The sequence below is a fragment of the Pinus tabuliformis genome, chromosome J (assembly GCF_031772625.1).
Source record: "Pinus tabuliformis cultivar Carrire ecotype Pingquan chromosome J, CPIR1, whole genome shotgun sequence".
Taxonomy (NCBI): Eukaryota; Viridiplantae; Streptophyta; class Pinopsida; order Pinales; family Pinaceae; genus Pinus; species Pinus tabuliformis.
This window is the reverse complement of record NC_142295.1, coordinates 43,790,148-43,809,076: the sequence shown is the minus strand read 5'-3', so window position 1 is coordinate 43,809,076 and position 18,929 is coordinate 43,790,148. Positions and strand designations below refer to the sequence as shown.

The following is an 18,929-nucleotide window of genomic DNA, read 5'->3' as shown; positions in this document are numbered from 1 at the left end:
AGGTCTATCTACTTGCATTGTGTAACTATGTGTATTGATGTGCAAACTGTAAACAGATAGGAATAAGGTTAGCTCGATTTAAAGAGTTATTCATAAGGTCAGATGGGATTATTCATACCCAGTGGCATATTTATCCATCAAACGTACAAACTGTATAAAAATCAATTGCAAAATGAACAGAGGCATCAAAAGTGGGGAAGCAAATTGCAAGTCTATCACATCTCAACCATAGAAAATGACATGTTTATAATATATATATATTACCTCTGAAGGACTTGCAAACTTACAACTCCTGTCTCACGCTCTTCCTGCTTTATGAGAACTGATTTTCCCTCCTTAGTCTTGTTGCTTGTTTTCTTGAATGAAGGATTTTGATCACTCTTCATTTGCCCACCATTAACCTCAACAGTAGACAACTTTGGTTCATGATGCCCATTAGGAATGCTTTCTTCTATATCATCTTCCATTTTTCCAGCATTTTCCATCAATTTCTGAAATAATGGCCCACGGATGATGAGCTCTTCATATGTTCCCTCTTCTTTAATCATGCCCTCGTGGATCAAAACAATTCTATCCACTTGTGGAAGAAAATGCAGTTGATTGGTAACCAAAACTTGTGTTTTCCCCCTGAGTTCATCCTTGAGGCATTTCTCAAATACCTGAAAACAGAAAAAGGGAACCCTTTTATTCGAAATATTAAGTACAATGGATCATTTCACACGAAAATTGCCATAAAGCTATTAATGTTAGTTGCACAACTTCTGTTTATCCTCAATCCTGATCAAACTCCTAAGGTCCTGATAAACCTGATAAGCCATAAGGTGGAACTGGAAATAGCAAGAAATCATTCTTTGTCCAATACAAATAATATAGGAGACACATAAACAACTAGCTCTGAATTTCTTATGACCTGACATTATAATGTAAAGAAATTTACAAATATTATGAGAAGATTATGACAGTAAGAAGGGAATGAAGCTAAACACCCATTTTCAACAAAGACAAAGTGGTCAAAAATGCATATCTATACAATTTATACACAATAAATACTAGAAGGGAAATTCATTGGGTATACACAATAAATACTAAAAGTGAATTCACTGGGCAAAAGACGACCACATAATTTGTATGATCAAAACAAAACATTTTGTTAATAGGCTTACTGGAAATCAAGAAACAAGATATTAAATGCAAATATGATTACTATTGTAATTTCTTGACAGTTATCTCATCTTATCTTAATCCACCATTCGGTCATGCATCTAACTCCAGTCTTTGGAATAATTTTGATCTAGAGAGGGGTTGTTTTTACTGAGATGACTCACAATAGCAACTGTGAGCATTATGGATGCTACTAGATCTGTAGCAGCTACTTTCACCAATACTAAGCAATTGTTTCTGTACACACGGCTACCCCACTTTCTGCAACAAGCAATTAGTCTAGCACAAAGCCCCCAACAAAACCACATGAACTCCTGTCAATTCAAAACTAATATCAAGCTAACACAGTCTCAAAGTCACATAAGCACAAGTTTGTCAAAGAGGGAAAGGCTGCAAGTGGACAATGAAAAATGTTGTCACATGTTGAAGTCGTGTACCTAACAGTCAAAAACTGAGCAGGTTGAGATTTATTGTTCTCAACTTTTTATGCACAACTACAAAGATATAAATTAGGTTACTATAGTTTTTAAGGACATCTTGCATAAAGTTGGATAAGTTAACCAAAAGCAGATTATAGTTGGACAAACAACAACGAAATTCAATGGGGAATGTTGCTTATGTTAATACAATAGAAAACATAATAAAATAGGAGTGCCTAAACTGAAGGAACTCAAATCTACCTAAATCATAGTAAGAATGCCCATAGGTAGGATTGTGTAATATCCAGAAAATCAATTTGGAGAAAATTTCTGGAAGTTTTGCTTAATAATTTGCATCACAAATTCCTTAGCTTAAAACCCATAAAAATCACACGATACCACGAAATTAGCAGCACAACAAATACATTTTGCAGTAGAAATGCCCAGAAATGTGGCATTTACGAATAACACGAGGAATGGCAGCAAGCTCAGGTTTATTATTATATTAAATATGGTCTGGAAAACCTGTTACAAATGGCAGCAAATATCAGAATGGCTGACAATAGCTAAAGATCTGCTCCAAAACACCCATACGGCCTCCAAACTACTGCTGCAATACTGATCCTGACCTCCCAAAACTGGAACTAGAAATGTAGCTCAAATTGGAGGTCTGTATGATCTCCACTCCAATCCATAGATCTTCATCTGCTCCAAAACTGCTCGTACACTGGTGCCGATGAAGCACACTAAGATCTTTGGATGAAATCTCCTCAATAGTGGGTTGGGTTTTCATCCAACTCACACAAGGAACCCAAGGGTTTCCATCCTAGGGCTCTCTGATGTTGAGAACCTTGTTCCCAAAACCTCTCCAACAAAAAATACTACAAATTCCCGATGTGCCCAAATGACTTGCTCCCCATCCTTATAAAGACTTGATGGATCTCTCTATAATTTTCTAGAAGCAATTATTTTATTATTTTATTTCCATTCTAGAAGCTCCTCCCCTTGCACTTTTATTTCATTTTTATTCCCAAGACTTTCTCTTTTTATTTTATTTAAGTGACTTCTTATTGTATTTAAGTGATTCTTACCACAAAATCTAGCAGGCCCTAAGGAGGGAAAGCCTATAGGACAAAGAGCTAGACTAAGTGATAACAATGGGACAATGGCCCACTGTCAGCTCAACCAAAGTCCCCTGCTCTTTACGGACTTTCACCGATGGGAGGAGTCCCAGAATGATGACAATCACCTTTTGATAGATATTCTAATGCTTAAGGTGCTAGGTGATGAGGTAGGACCTTTTGAGGGAAGCTCTATGTGATAATATGATGCTTCAAAGGGTATTTTGCTCCCTCTAAGAGACCTAGAAAGAACTTGCACAAGATCAAGGGTTTTGTGATTTATGGTGGGTAGAGGTACTCCCAAGACCAAGGCGAGGAGGAGAAAGGGCTTCTTATGATTTACTCCACCGAGTACTAAGCTCATACAACCCTCAAATAAGTCCCCAAGTCAAAGAAATGCAATCTAGGTGTTGATTTGGGGTAGCATTGGATGTGATCTCCACGAAATTTGGTGGAGAGGTTGGGGCATATGAGATCTCCAATACCCAGAAAGGGTTTGGGCAGATTCTAAACAATTAAGGAGATATTAAAATAATTAATCTTTTTAATGGAGTCCCTAAGTCTAAACTTAGGGAAAATAAAATATTAATGTGTATTAATATGACACTGTGTTAGAATGGTCTAAATGACATGGATCTGTTGATTTGGGGTAGCATCTGATGTGCTCTAGGCACGAAATTTGCTGGAGAGGTTGGGGCACATGATATCTCCAATACCCAGAAAGGGTTTGCGCAGATTCTAAACAGATTAGGAGATATTAAAATAATTAATATTTTAATGGAGTCCCTAAGTCTAAACTTAGGGAAAATAAAATATTAATGTGTATTAATATGAATTTGTGTTAGAGTGGTCCAAAAGACATGGAACAAGCCAGATCTAATCTTAGCCATTGATTAAAGACTTAATCTTGGCCGTTGAATCGTCAACAGGAAAAGTATAAGAGGAGGCTTGAGGGTCACTTGGAGATCACACCAGATGATTAGTCATTCTATTCTCTAGAGTGGGGTTTGCTAAGAGAGATAGAATCAGTGATCGGGAGAGCAACTAAGGGGCATTCAGTACAGAGGAACAGAGAAGGTAGAGATTGTGCTGGGAGAGCAGCGCAGCAGCCAAGGAGGGTGACGTAGAGCCAACAAGGGCTTACGCAGGGCCACGAAGAGGCAGCCAAGTGCTGCGTAGAGCACCAGAGGGGCCAGCGTAGTTGACACAGGGCCTCTTGGGGCTGACGCAGGCCAAGAAAGGTTGACGCAGGGCCAACATGAGACAGAGAGGAGCTGCTGCAGTCCAGATTAGGTAGATGTTGGGGTTGCAGGAGCAGTTTTGTGCAGAGGAGCTGCCAGAAGGGTTTTCTGGGGTTTCATCCAGGAGATTTCTCTCAAACTGTGAGGTATAGCTACTAAGGAGATTCTCTGTTGGGTAGGCCAGTTACGACACCCAGATTGTACTATGATATTGCTTAATAAGAAAACCCTCAGATAGCTGCACCAGTTTTCCCGCATTGGGTTTTTCCGGGGACATTGGTCCAAAAATAATGGTGTCATGTGGTGTGTTTGTTCTTGTTTGTTTTAGTTGCTGATTTGTAATATGTTGAGCATGCACTGTGTTTATTTTCAGTATTTACTTTGTGAATAACTTGTTAAAGAAAAATTAACAAGTAGGTAGGAATAAATCAGAAAAGGTGCATGAAGGGTTTCTAAATTAAGTAAACTTAGAAACTTCAACATGGTATCAGAGCATGATTGCAAATCACAGGAGGACTAAAAGACATCAACTGAGTGGAGAAATAGCAGCATAAAACAACTATCCCGAGGTGACAGAAGTTGTTTCTAGCAGCGCAGAAACCAAGGAAGTGTGACGCAGAGCCAGCCAGAGCCTCGCAGAAGAAGCCGAGAACTGTGCAGAGCCTCAGAGAGGCTAGCGTTGCTAACGCAGAGGGCTAGAGGGCTAACGCAGGGCATCCCAACACTGACGTAGACCCATCTAGGGTGATGTTGAGGTAGCATGAGGCAGAGAGGGGCTGATGTAGTTCATAGAGAGGCAGTTGCTCGGGTCTAGAAGGCTGCAAGAATATTGCAGAGTGGAGCTGGTGAGGTACTGTAGTCAGAATAGTACCTAACAGAGCAGGGCTAGAGGAGTTGTTACCGAGGGTTTCTAGCCGAGGAACCCGAATTAGCAGTGCAGTTGCACAAGATGATCAGTGTAGGGGGCATCTTGACAAGCGGCAGAAGGATTTCCAGGAGGGAAATCAGGACTCAAAGGGAGTCTAGAAGAGAACTTCCTGACGGGAAGTAGAGACTCAGAGGAGTTGAATAGAGAACTTCCAGGAGGGAAGTACAGGAGTGTCATGGCACTACACGGGGTAAGAGACCAGGATAGACTGGACGAAGCATCGAACTTTGCAGTCTGGAAGGCCAGAATCTTATCAGTGCTTGACAGGAATCGTGTCAAGAACTTTTCCTTGAAGGTTATAGCTATCCCAGTCGACCCCAATGATAATGACAAGTATGAGGAGGCGATGGCGAGGGCCAAGTGCATTATCCTTGACGGGGTCAAGGATCACGTGGTACTACATATAGCCGAGAAGGAAACAACAGTTGAGATGTGGGAGGCTCTTAAGAAGTTGTACCAACATACTTCTGTGCAGAGAAGAATGCTGCTTGAGAACTAGATGAGGTCGTATCAGATGAAGAAGGGCCAATCGATTGACTCCTTCCTCGGAGGACTGAATGAGATCCGAGATCAGTTGACTGCTATAGGAGCAACACCGGATCAGAAGATTATGGTGAGGATAACCCTGAATGCTGTCTCAGAAGAGTGGAAAGTGTTTGTCCAGAGCATCCTGGGCAGAGGGACTCTCCTACCTTGGGACGAGATGTGGGCAGCTCTTCGCTAGGAAGAGATCAGACGGCAGTGAAAGACAGGTAGCAGCAGCAAAGGGATCAAAGTTCAGCAGGAGGAGGATGTGGCCCTAGCATCTGACAGAAAGCAGGAGAAGCAGAAGAAGAAAGATCTCTCCAAGATCAAGTGCTTCCACTGTGGGGAGATGGGTCATTTTGCGACCCAGTGCCCAAGGAAGAAGAGTAAGGGAGAGTCTTCCGAGACTAAGGCAGCGCCAGCATGGGCAAAGAAGGAAGTTTTGACAGACGATGACTGTTCCATGAGTGCACACACACCACTTGAGCGGAAGTGGGGAGATATCGAGTTGTAGTCAGGCGGACTACAGGCGATGAGGGGCAGGATCCTCGAGGTACCCAGCCTTTAGGATTAGACCTTACTACGAGAGCCCCGACGAGGAGTAGCAAGACTGGCTGAGTAGGTAGAGACGGATGCAGATGGAGCGGCAGAGAGAGCTCCAGTGCAAGAGTCTCGAGACAATGCAGAGCTAGCAGGTTGCAGCAGTGCGAGAGGCACAGGAGTGTTGCACCAGTGCAGGAAGGCACAATGAGGTGTGCAACGGTGCGAGATGCAGGGAGTTGTTGCAGCAACGCATAGGTCAGAGAGAGGGAGCACTTGTCAGTAGCAGAGGGAGCTTCAGCATCAGTGGGTGTTTCTAGCCCAATAGGGAGGTCAGTTGGGAGATCAGTTACTTACTTCTCAATAACTGAGTTGCAGTGCAACAGTGGGCCTCATGATGCAACATGATGAGAGGAGGTGCAGTGCAGATGCAATGTTGGGAGAAAGGATCAGCAACAGCATGGATGCAGAGGGAGTTGTTGTACAGATGCAACAGTGGCAGTGGCAGAACCATGAGCAACAATACAGAAGGCAACAGTGCAGAGGATGTTGGGCAGGAAGGCCTAGCATCAACACAGGTACCGATGCCGGATGATCAGAGTAATACTCAATGAGGAGTATTGATTTGGGGTAGCATCGGATGTGCTCTAGCCACGAAATTTGGTGGAGAGGTTGGGGCACATGAGATCTCCAATATCCAGAAAGGGTTTGGGCAGATTCTAAATAGATCACGACATATTAAAATAATTAATATTTTAATGGAGTCCCTAAGTCTAAACTTAGAGAAAATAAAATATTAATGTGTATTAATATGAATCTATGTTAGAGTGGTCCAAAAGACATGGATCAAGCCAGATCTAATTTTAGCCGTTGATTAGGGACTTAATCTCGGTCGTTGAATCGTCAACAAGAAAAGTATAAGAGAAGGCTTGAGGGTCACTTGGAGATCACACCAGATGATCAGTCATTCTATTCTCTAGAGCGGGGTTTGCTAAGAGAGATAGAATCAGTGATCGGGAGAGCAGCGCAACAACCAAGGAGGGTGACGCAGAGCCAGCAAGTGCTCACGCAGGGCCACGCAGAGGCAGCCAAGTGTTGCGCAGAGCACTAGAGGGGCCAACGTAGCTGACACAGGGCCAGCGTGAGACAGAGAGGGGCTGACGCAGTCCAGATTGGGCAAATGCTGGGGTTGCAGGAGCAGTTTTGTGCAAAGGAGCTGATAGAAGGATTTTACGGGGTTTCAGCCAGGGGATTTCTCTTAAACTGTGAGGCATAGCTGCTAAGGAAATTCTCTGTTGGGTAGGCCAGTTATGACACCCAGATTGTACTCTGATATTGCTTAATAAGAAAACCCTCAGATAGCTGCACCGGTTTCCCCGCATTGGGTTTTTCTGGGGACATTGGTCCAAAAAATAATGGGGTCATGTGGTGTGTTTGTTCTTATTTCTTTTAGTTGCTGATCTATAATCTGTTGAGCATGAACTGGTGTTTATTTTCAGTATTTACTTTGTAAATAACTTGTTAAAGAAAAATTAACAAGTAGGTAGGAATAAATCAGAAAAGGTTCATGAAGGGTTTCTAAATTAAGTAAACTTAGAAACTTCAACATGATCAAGCCAGATCTAATCTTAGCCGTTGATTAGGGACTCAATCTCGGCCGTTGATATGTCAACAAGAAAAGTATAAGAGGAGGCTTGAGGGTCACTTGGAGAATACATCAGAGTGATCAGTCATTCTATTCTCTAGAGCGGGGTTTGCTAAGAGAGATAGAATTAGTGATTGGGAGATGCAGCTAAGGGGCATTTGAGTACAGAGAGACAGAGAGGCTGAGATAGTGCTGAGAGAGCAGCACAGTAGCCGGGGAGAGTGGCGTAGAGCTAGCCAGGGCTCATGCAGGGCCACGCAGAGGCAGCGGAGAGCTGTGCAGGGCCTCAGAGAGGTCAGCGTTGCTGACACAGAGGGCCAGAGGGCTGACGCAGGGCCTCCTAAGGCTGACGTAGATCCATCCGAGGTGACGCAGGGCCAACGCTGGGTAGAGGGGCTGACGCAGTCTAGAGAGAGGCTGACACTGGGGTTTCTGGGGCAGATTTGTGCTGAGTAGCTGCCAAAAGTATTATCCAGGGTTTTAGCTTGGAGATTTGTCAGAAACTGAGAGGTATTACTGCCAAGGAAATTCTTTGTTGGGTAGGTCAATTTCGGCACCCAGATTGTACTCTAATATTGCTTAATAAGAAAACCCTTAGATAGCTACACTGGTTTTCCCACATTGGCTTTTTCTGGGTACATTAGTCCAAAAATAATGGTGTCATATGGTGTGATTGTTTCTGTTTCCTTTAGTTGTTGATCTGTAATATGTTGAGCATGCACTAGTGTTTATTTTCAGTATTTACATTGTAAATAACTTGTTAAGTAAAATAACAAGTAGGTAGGAATAAATCAGATAAAGTGCATGGAGAGTTTCTAACTAAGTAAACTTAGAAACTTCAACATGGTATTGAGCGTGACTCTAGATCATAGGAGGACTAAGGACATTAGCCGAGCGGAGCGATAGCAGCAGAAAACAACTGTCTCGAAGTGGCAGACACTGTTTCTAGCAGAGCAGCAACAAGGGAAGGGTGACGCAGTGCCTGCGTCATCAAAGGTGAGCCAAGAAGAGGCAGCGCAGAAGCTAAGGAAGGCAAAGGGAGCCTCACGTAGAGCCACGCAGTAGCTAGGAAGGCTGACGCAGTTGGCTGAGGAGGCTGGGTTGCTGGTGCCAGGATTGCACAGAGCCTAGGAGCTCTCACCTTCAGGTTGCTAGGGTTTAGAAGGTTGTGGGAATATTGCAGAGTGGAGTTGGTGAGGTACTCTAGTTAGAACAATACTTGACAGAGCAAGGCCAGAGGAGCTGTTATCGAGGGTTTCTAGCCGAGGAACCCGGATCAGTGGTCCGGTTGCACAAGACGATCAGAGTAGGGGGCATCTCGACAGCAGCAGAAGGATTTCCAGGAGGGAAATCAAGGCTCAGAGGGAGTCTAGAAGAGAACTTCCAGACGGGAAGTAGAGACTCAGAGGAGTCGAACAGAGAACTTCCAGGAGGGAAGTAGAGAAGCATCATGGCACTACACGGAGTAAGAGACTAGGATAGACTGGATAAAGCGTCGAATTTCGCAGCCTAGAAGGCCAGAATCTTATTCGTACTTGACAAAAATCGTGTCAAGAACTTCGCCTTGAAGGTAATAGCTATCCCAGTCGAACCCAATGATAACGACAAGTACAAGGAGGCAATGGTGAGGGCCAAGGGCATCATCCTTGACGGGATCAAGGATCATGTAGTACCACACATAGCCGAGAAGGAAACGACATTTGAGATGTGGGAAGCTCTCAAGAAGCTGTACCAGCATACTTCTGTGTAGAGAAGAATGCTGCTTGAGAATCAGTTGAGGTCATATCAGATGAAGAAGGGAGAACTGATTGACACCTTCCTCGGAGGAATGAATGAGATCCAAGATCAATTGACTGCTATTGAGGCGACACTGGATCGGGAGCTGATGGTGAGGACAACCCTGAATGTTGTTTCAAGACTGGGAGGTATTTGTCCAGAGTATATTGGGCAGAGGGACTCTCCCACCTTGGGCGAGATGTGGGCAGCTCTTCGCTAGGAAGAGATCAGACGGCAGTTGAAGACGAGTAGCAGCAGCAAGGGGATCAAAGTCAAACAAGAGGAGGAAGATGTGGCCCTAGCATCTGAGGGAAAGCAGGAAAAGCGGAAGAAGAAAGATCTCTCCAAGATCAAGTGCTTCCACTATGGGGAGCTGGGTCATTATGTGACCCAGTGTCCAAGGAAGAAGAGTAAGGGAGAGTCTTCTGAGACTAAGGCAGCGCTGGCATGGGCAGAGAAGGAAGTTTTGACAGACAATGATTGTGCCATGAGTGTAGACGCACCACTTGAGCGGAAGTGCGGAGACATCGAGATGTAGTCAGGTGGACTACAGGTGATGAGGGGCAGGATCCTCGAGGTACCTAGCCTCTTGGATTAGACCTTGCTACGGGAGCCCCGAAGAGGAGTAGTAGGACTGGTTGATGTGGTTAGAGACGGATGCAGATGGAGCGACAGAGAGAGCTACAGTGAAGGAGTCCCAAGACAACACGAGGCTAGCAGGCTGCAGTAGTGCGAGAGGCACGGGAGTGTTGCACTAGTGTAGGATGGCATAGAGAGGTGTGCAACGGTGCGAGATGCAGGGAGTTGTTGCAGTAGTGCAGAGGTCAGAGAGGGAGCACTTGTCAGCGGCAGAGGGAGCTTCAGCATCAGTGGGTGTCTCTAGCTCAATAGGGAGGTCAGATTGGGAGATCAGTTACTTCTCAGTAGCTGAGTTGCAGTGCAGCAGTGGGCAGCACGATGCAACATGATGAGAGGAGGTGCAATGCGGATGCAGTGCTGGGAGAAAGGACCAGCAGCAACACGGATGCAGAGGGAGCTGTCGTACAGATGCAGCAGTGGCAGTGGCATAACCATGGATAGCATGCACTAGTGTTTATTTTTAGTATTTACATTGTAAATAACTTGTTAAGTAAAATAACAAGTAGGTAGGAATAAATCCGATAAAATGCATGGAGAGTTTATAACTAAGTAAACTTAGAAACTTCAACATGGTATCAGAGTGTGATTGCAGATCATAAGAGGACTAAGGCATCAGTCGAGCAGAGCGATAGCAGCAAAAAACAACTGTTTCGAGGTGGCAGAAGCTGTTTCTAGCAGAGCAGCAACAAGGGAAGGGTGACGCAGTGCTTGCATCATCAAAGGTGAGTCGAGAAGAGGCAGCACAGAAGCTAAGGAAGGCAAAGGGAGCCTCACGCAGTAGTTGGGAAGGCTAACGTAGTTGGCTGAGGAGGCTGGGTTGTTGGTGCCGGGATTGCGCAGAGCCTAGGAGCTCTCACCTTCAGGTTGCTAGGGTTTAGAAGGTTGTGGGAATATCGCAGAATGGAGCTGGTGAGGTACTATAGCAAGGCCATAGGAGCTGCTACCGAGGGTTTTTAGCTGAGGAACTTGGATTAGTGGCGCGATTGCACAAGACGATCAGAGTAGGGGGCATCTCGATAGTGGCAGAAGGATTTCCAGGAGGGAAATCAAGACTCAGAGGGAGCCTACAAGAGAACTTCTAGATGGGAAGTAGAGACTCAGAAGAGTCGAACAGAGAACTTCCAGGAGGGAAGTAGAGAAGCATCATGGCACTACACGGAGTAAGAGACCAGGATAGACTGGACGGAGCGTCGAACTTCGCAGTCTGGAAGGCCAGAATCTTATCCGTACTTGACAAAAATTGTGTTAAGAACTTCGCCTTGAAGGTAATAGCTATCCTAGTCGAACCCAATGATAATGACAAGTACGAGGAGGCAATGGCGAGGGCCAAGGGCATCATCCTTGACGGGGTCAAGGATCATGTAGTACCACACATAGTCGAGAAGGAAACGGCATTTGAGATGTGGGAAGCTCTCAAGAAGTTGTACCAACATACTTCTGTGCAAAGAAGAATGCTGCTTGAGAATCAGTTGAGGTTGTATCAGATGAAGAAGGGAGAACCGATTGACACCTTCCTCGGAGGAATGAATGAGATCCGAGATCAGTTGACTGCTATTGAGGCGACACCGGATCGGGAGCTGATGGTGAGGACAACCCTGAATGCTGTTTCAAGACTGGGAGGTATTTGTCCAGAGTATATTGGGCAGAGGGACTCTCCCACCTTGGGACGAGATGTGGGCAGCTCTTCGCCAGGAAGAGATCAGACGGCAGTCGAAGACGGGTAGCAGCAGCAAGGGGATCAAAGTCAAAAAAGAGGAGGAAGATGTGGCCCTAGCATTTGAGGGAAAGCAGGAAAAGCGGAAGAAGAAAGATCTCTCCAAGATCAAGTGCTTCCATTGTGGGGAGCTGGGTCATTATGCGACCCAGTGTCCAAGGAAGAAGAGTAAGGGAGAGTCTTCCGAGACTAAGGCAACGCCAGCACGGGCAGAGAAGGAAGTTTTGATAGACGATGATTGTGCCATGAGTGCAGACGCACCACTTGAGCGGAAGTGCGGAGACATCGAGTTGTAGTCAGGTGGATTACAAGCGATGAGGGGCAGGGTCCTCGAGGTACCCAGCCTCTTGGATTAGACCTTGCTACGAGAGCCCCGAAGAGGAGTAGTAGGACTGGTTGATGTGGGTAGAGACGGATGCAGTTGGAGCGGCAAAGAGAGCTACAATGCAGGAGTCCCAAGACAACACGAGGCTATCACGCTGCAGCAGTGTGAGAGGCACGAGAGTGTTGCACTAGTGCAGGATGGCATAGAGAGGTGTGCAACGGTGCGAGATGCAAGGAGTTGTTGCAGTAGCGTAGAGGTCAGAGAGGGAGCACTTGTCAGCGACAGAGGGAGCTTCAGCATCAGTGGGTGTCTCTAGCTCAATAGGGAGGTCAAATTGGGAGATCAATTACTTACTCCTCAGTAGCTGAGTTGCAGTGCAGCAATGGGCAGCACGATGCAACATGATGAGAGGAGGTGCAGTGCTGGGAGAAAGGACCAGCAGCAACACGGATGCAGAGGGAGTTGTCGTACAGATGCAACAGTGGCAGTGGCAGAACCATGGGCAGCTATACAGGATACAGCAGTGCAGACGATGTTGGGCAAGAAGGCCTAGCATCAACACAGGTACCGATGCTGGATGATCAGAGTAATACTCAGCGAGGAGTATTGCTAGAGCATAGTCCTCGCTAAGAGGGAGTGTTAATTTGGGGTAGCATCGGATGTGCTATAGCCAGGAAATTTGGTGGAGAGGTTGGGACACATGAGATCTCCAATACCTAGAAAGGGTTTGGGCAGATTCTAAACAATTCAGGAGATATTAAAATAATTAATATTTTTAATGGAGCCCTAAGTCTGAACTTAGGGAAAATAAAATATTAATGTGTATTAATATGAAACTGTGTTAGAATGGTTCAAAAGACATGGATCAAGCCATATCTAATCTTAGCCGTTGATTAAGGACTTAATCTCGGTCGTTGATATGTCAACAAGAAAAGTATAAGAGGAGGCTTGAGGGTCACTTGGAGAATACACCAGAGTGATCAGTCATTCTATTCTCTAGAGCAGGGTTTGCTAAGAGAGATAGAATTAGTGATCGTGAGATGCAGCTAAGGGGCATTTGAGTACAGAGAGACATAGAGTTAGAGATAATGCCGGTAGAGCAGCGCAGTAGCCGGGGAGAGTGACGCAGAGCTAGCTAGGGCTCATGCAAGGCCACGCAGAGGCAGCTAGGCGCTGCGCAGAGCTTCAGAGAGGCCAGTGTTGCTGACGCAGAGGACCAGAGGGCTGACGTAGGGCCTCCTAAGGCTGACGTAGACCCATTCGGGGTGACGCAGGAACAACGCTGGGTAGAGAGGGGCTGACGCAGTCCAGAGAGGCCGACGTTGGCGTTTCTGGGGCATATTTGTCCTGAGTAGCTGTCAGAAGGATTATTCGGGGTTTTAGCCAGGAGATTTGTCAGAAACTGAGAGGTATTACTGCCAAGGAAATTCTCTGTTGGGTAGGTCAGTTTCGACACCTAGATTGTACTCTGATATTGCTTAATAAGAAAACCCTCAGATAGCTGCACCGGTTTTCCCACATTGGGTTTTTTCCGGGGACATTAGTCAAAAAATAATGGTGTCATATGGTGTGATTGTTTATGTTTCCTTTAGTTGTTGATCTATAATATGTTGAGCATGCACTAGTGTTTATTTTCAGTATTTACATTGTAAATAACTTGTTAAGTAAAATAACAAGTAGGTAGGAATAAATCAGATAAAGTGCATGGAGAGTTTTTAAGTAAACTTAGAAACTTCAACACTAGGGTTTCCCTCTTAGGGCACACCTAGGGAACAAGATTTTATGAATGAAACCAATGGGAAGTGTTGTCACCCTGGAGATAGTTCCTGGCTAGAAGGGAACCAGTGCCCAATACTCTACAAGTTTGATGAAGATTTTAAAATATATGGCCAGATAAAGAGACCATGAAAATTGCAAGTCTAGTTCAAAAACCTATCTTTAAAAACTGGATTAGCCAAGACAAATGAGGGTTGCAGGGCTTAGGGTTTTAAGATATGGCTAGATGCAAAAAGAGGAAAACAAGGCTTAATCACTGAGGCACTTAAGAATCTCAATTTTTGGCCTTGTAGAGGAAATGATGCAAATAACAAGAGAGATGGTTGTGTTGACCACACTTGTGTCAACAATTTCAAGAAGCAGAGAACAAAGTAGTGAACAAAATTTTTTCAAGATTGTTGTCATCATTCAACTTTAGTTTTATCATTGTAATCCCAAATTCTACTATTGTATTGTAAAAATGATTCTAGTATGACTATTAAGCCATGTAACAATGATTTTTCTCAAAGGGTTTCACTCTAGGGAGTTTTTAAACCTCCCCAAATTATCTGTGTTTGTAAACATGGATAATTGGCAAATTTTTTCTCCTAGATATACCCCAAAGCTAGGGTGGAACTCATTGACGAGGTCTTAGGTGAGTCCTAGTGTTATCATACTAGATCATGTGTCTTGAGTCACAAAATTTGGTTGAGTCTTAAGGGGTTCGTGTCTATTGTAAATTTCGCCTTATAAGGGTTGAATATTTGTAAAATCTTGATGTAAAAAATGAGTCTAGGAAATATTTTTGGTGAATGGTTCCTCATAATTATAACACCATTGCCAAAATATTTTTTAGACCCACTTTGGGGGTGGAAAATGTGTAATTCCCCTCTATAGTCTTTTAGTTATTTTTCTGGCCAAAAATTAAAAGAAAATAATTAGCCAGAAAATTAATTAAATTGAGTCAAAAAATCAATTTGAGAGAAATTAAATTATCTCCAAGCGGAAAATTATAAAAACTTTGTGGGTCAAAAAAGGATTTATTTTTTGGGGTCATCCATCAAGCGAAAAATATTTTTTTTTTATGAGAAATTGACCCTTTGGACTATGGTGGTTAAGTCAAACATGATTTTTTGAGGGTAAATGTTGAAAATATTATCTTTTGGATTAAGGAAAAAGGTATTTAATGTGGAATTCAAATTTTTCCTCAAAATCAAGGAATAAAATTCAAATTTTGACTGGGATCAAAGAATTTTTCTCCATCAACTAAGGAGATCGAATTTTTTCAAGAAGATCAACGGATCAAATTATTTGGGCAAGGATCAAGGAAACTAACTGTTATTTTCCACTTGGAGGGGCTTGATCCTCTCATTATCTATATAAGGAAGCTATTGAGCTCCTCATTGGATCATCATGTATTCATCAAAAAATCATTCGATGTGCTAGGCAAGGCTCTGCTAGATTTTTGTAATGGCATAAGTCTTTGGGGTTCAATTCAAGGTGTCTCTTGCATGCTGATCTGTGGTATGTGCTAGATGATTTATTTTTATATGCTTTGAACTATTATATTGCATGATTGTTATTTCAATTGCCAGTAGTAGGAACATCTATTAGCACAGGTATCTTGATTTAGGTGTTGGGCTAGAGTAAGCACTCTAGGTCTAGTAGATCTGGCAGGTATCTCCAGATTTCTAGATCTCTTATGTGGATCAAACCCCTTTTGATATAATAATCTATTCTTTCGAAGTGCATTGAGTTATAGGTTGCTACAGCCCTTGGAAACTCCAGGTTCATAGATTGTGAGGGGACTACACTTTGTTTGGATCCAAGCCTTGATCTAACAAATATTTAATGCAAGAGGGTTTTGCCAAATTTTAAAAATTAAAATTTTCTCGTACTTATTTCAAATTTATTTACATGTGATACAAGGATTTAATATGCTAATGAGAGCCACTTCATTATTGTAAATATTTTCTGAATCTAACCCTTGTATTAATACTAATCCATTGTTTTTATTTTGTATGACATTGGGGTTTATTTGAATTTTTTGTATATATTAACTATTTGGGCTTTCTATTTTCATTTGTGCAAGTGCTAGCCCAGGCAATTGAAGAAAAAAATCGATTTTTGGAGAGCCCTAACCTCACCTAGCCTAGGCGAGTAGGGTTTCAAGGGCTATTAGGCCTCGAGAGGAGCCATCTAGCCCAAGGAAGCAAATTGGTCAGGGAAGGAGACCTAATCCAAGGTCTAGAGGGTTAGATCTAGCTTTCACAAGCCCTATCTTCTCAACTTTCAACCTACAAAGGAAGGCCACAACCCTTGGAGGGTTTCTAGAAGTGGTTTTTTCATTAAATTTTTGGCCTAGACTAACCTTATCTTGTTTTGTAGGGCTGCCGTGTAAGTTTGGAGCCTCTTGGAGGCTAGCCGCAATCCCCTTAAGGTCTCATCCTCCTAGTCGCAACCCTTTTGTGGGCCTTTACTTGTGGCCGAAGCCCTAATAGGGCTTGATCCCCATAGCCACAAGTCTTAGAGGGCTTCTAGCCGTAGGTCGCAGGCCTTTCTCCTTCTCTAAACCTAACACAAGACTCACTAGGCCTTTATCTCCTTAACTGTAGGAATTTACAGGGTAAGTTCCTCAGACAGAACACCAAAGGACACCGCTCACAACCAGATCCCAGATCAATACACCAGTATTTTTGACGTGGTTAAAACCCTCAAAGAGGGAAACATTCCACGGCCTGAGCCAACGCGGCCACTTTAGGCAATTTATTAATAAAAGAATGAAAATTTACATAAGCTTCTCTCATAGACGGATTACCCTACAAATGACCCTCCATGCGCTTTAAATAGAAATCATGGACCAATCGGGTGTCAAGCCATGGATCAAGTGTCGGTAATACCGAGGAGAGAATGAACCGTTGGATCACTACATATCGTGACCGTCGGATTGTAAGTTACAAAATGTACAAGGTAAAGAAACACACTTTACCTAACTCTATACCTAACTCTATACTAGACCAAGTTGTACTTAACTATTTCCTATGTGTCGTAATATCCTAACATTAACGCAGTTCCTTATTGGCACGTATTTTGGTCTTGCAATTGATTTTGGCACTAATTTCTTGTGTTTGCAGGCTTAGGTAAGATTGGCAAGGGTTTGAAGTTGATTTTCATATTGTTTTTCCATTGATCTAATGTGTTTCAAGCTAACACTTTGTTTTGCAGACCTACCATTGGTTTGAGGAAGGGTTTAAGTCTCACCAGCCCATCAATTAGCCCTAGAAGCCCTAGCCACAATCACAAGATGGCTGATCTAAAATTTTGTGGTTTCTATCAAACTAAAATTGTTGTTGTAGGTGTTTGGAGGAGTTCAAGTGCACATTGGAAGTCCATCTAGCCATTCAACAAGGCCTCTAGGTGTTGATTTCTGTAGCATCAGATGTGCTCTAGCCTCGAGATTTTGCAGAGAGGCTAAGACACATGCATTCTCCAATGCCTAGAAATCGTTTGGGAAAATTCCACATAGAGATGATTTAATTAAAATAATTAACTTTTTAAAATGGTTCCCTAAGTCTAAGCTTAGGAAATCTGGTTAATTAAATGTTGAAGTTTCTAAGTCTAACAGTTAGAGACCCTCCATGTACTTTCTGATTTATTCCTTCCTACTTGTTCTGATTAATTAAGTTATTTATCATGTAAATATTGAAAATAAGCACAAGTACATGCTCAACACATTACAGATCATCAATTGAAAGAAACAGAAACAAGTACACAAACGACACTGTTATTTTTGGACTAATGTCCCTGGAAAAACCCAATGCAGGAAAACCGATGCAGCTAGCTGAGGGTTTGGTTTATTAAGCAGTTTCAGAATACAATCTGGGTGCCAAATCCAGCTCACCCAACAGAGAAAAATCTCGGCAGTAGTACCTCTCCTTCGGAGACAGATGCTCCGGCTAAAACCCCGGATAAACACTCCAGCAACTCCTCAGCTCCAATCTGCCCCACGAAAAACCCCAGCGTCAGCCTCTTCTGCCCTCTGCGTCAGCTTTCCCGGCAGTTCCGGCTGTTCCCGATGGTTTCGACTTCTGCCCTCTATGTCAGCTTTCCCGACATTTCCGGCTTCTGTCCTCTACGTCAGCTTTCCCAACAGTTCCCTGCAGTTTTGGCTATTCTCGACAGTTCCGGCTTTTGCCCTCTGCATCAGCTTTCCCGGCTGCTGCGTTGATCCTCCCGACACTATCTCTGCCTCTTTGCTTCTGTATTCACTGCCCCTCATCTACAACTCCAGATCACTCTCTCAACTTTCTCAGCAAACCCAACCACAGAAAGTCGAAATCTTGATCTCTTGGTGTGTTCTCAAGTGACCCTCAAGCCTCCTCTTATACTTTTCTCGTTGACAAATCAACGGTCGAGATTAAGTCCCTAATCAATGACTAAGATTAGATTTGGCTTGATCCATGACTTTTGGACCATTCTCACACAATTTTATATTAATTCACATTAATATTTTATTTTCCCTAAGTTTAGACTTAGGGATTCCATTAAAAATATTAATTATTTTAATATCTCCTAAACTGTTTAGAATTTGCCCAAACCCTTTCTGGGAATTGGAGATCTCATGTCCCTTAGCCTCTCCACCAATTTTCGTGGCTAGAGCACATCCGATGCTACCCCAAATCAACACTCCCTCTTAGCGAGGATTGTGCTCTAGTAATACTCCTCACTGAGCATCACTCTGATCATCCGGCATCGGTCCCTGTGCTAATGCTAGGCCTGCTACCCAACATCCTCTCCACTGCTGCATCCTGTACTACTACCCATGGCCCTGCCATTGCCACTGCTGCATCCATGCTGCTGCCCATGGCCCTGCCACTGCCACTGTTGCATCTGCACTGCAACCCCTCTCATCATGCTGCATCGTGCTGCCCATAGCACTACCACTGCTAACTACTGCATTGCAACTCAATTACTGAGAAGTAAGTAACTGATCTCCCAACTCTGACATCTCCGTCAGGCTAGAAACACTCCTGATGCTGAAACTCCCTCTGTCGCTGACAAGTGCTCCCTCTCTGACCTCTGCGCTGCTACAACAACTCCATGCATCTCGCACCATTGCACACCTCTCTGTGCTATCCTG

The 18,929-nt window shown here is 43.7% G+C and overlaps 1 protein-coding gene across 1 annotated transcript in view; it reads right to left on the bottom strand.

Moving 5' to 3' along the window:
* The window catches only part of LOC149225392 (ABC transporter C family member 2-like), a 620,963-nt gene that overhangs the window by 80,030 nt on the left and 522,004 nt on the right, over positions 1–18,929 (bottom strand). The window contains exon 18 of the mRNA XM_089377080.1: positions 265–659. Within this exon, the coding sequence (XP_089233206.1) occupies positions 265–659 (395 nt within the window). The remainder of the gene's footprint in view (positions 1–264; positions 660–18,929) is intronic.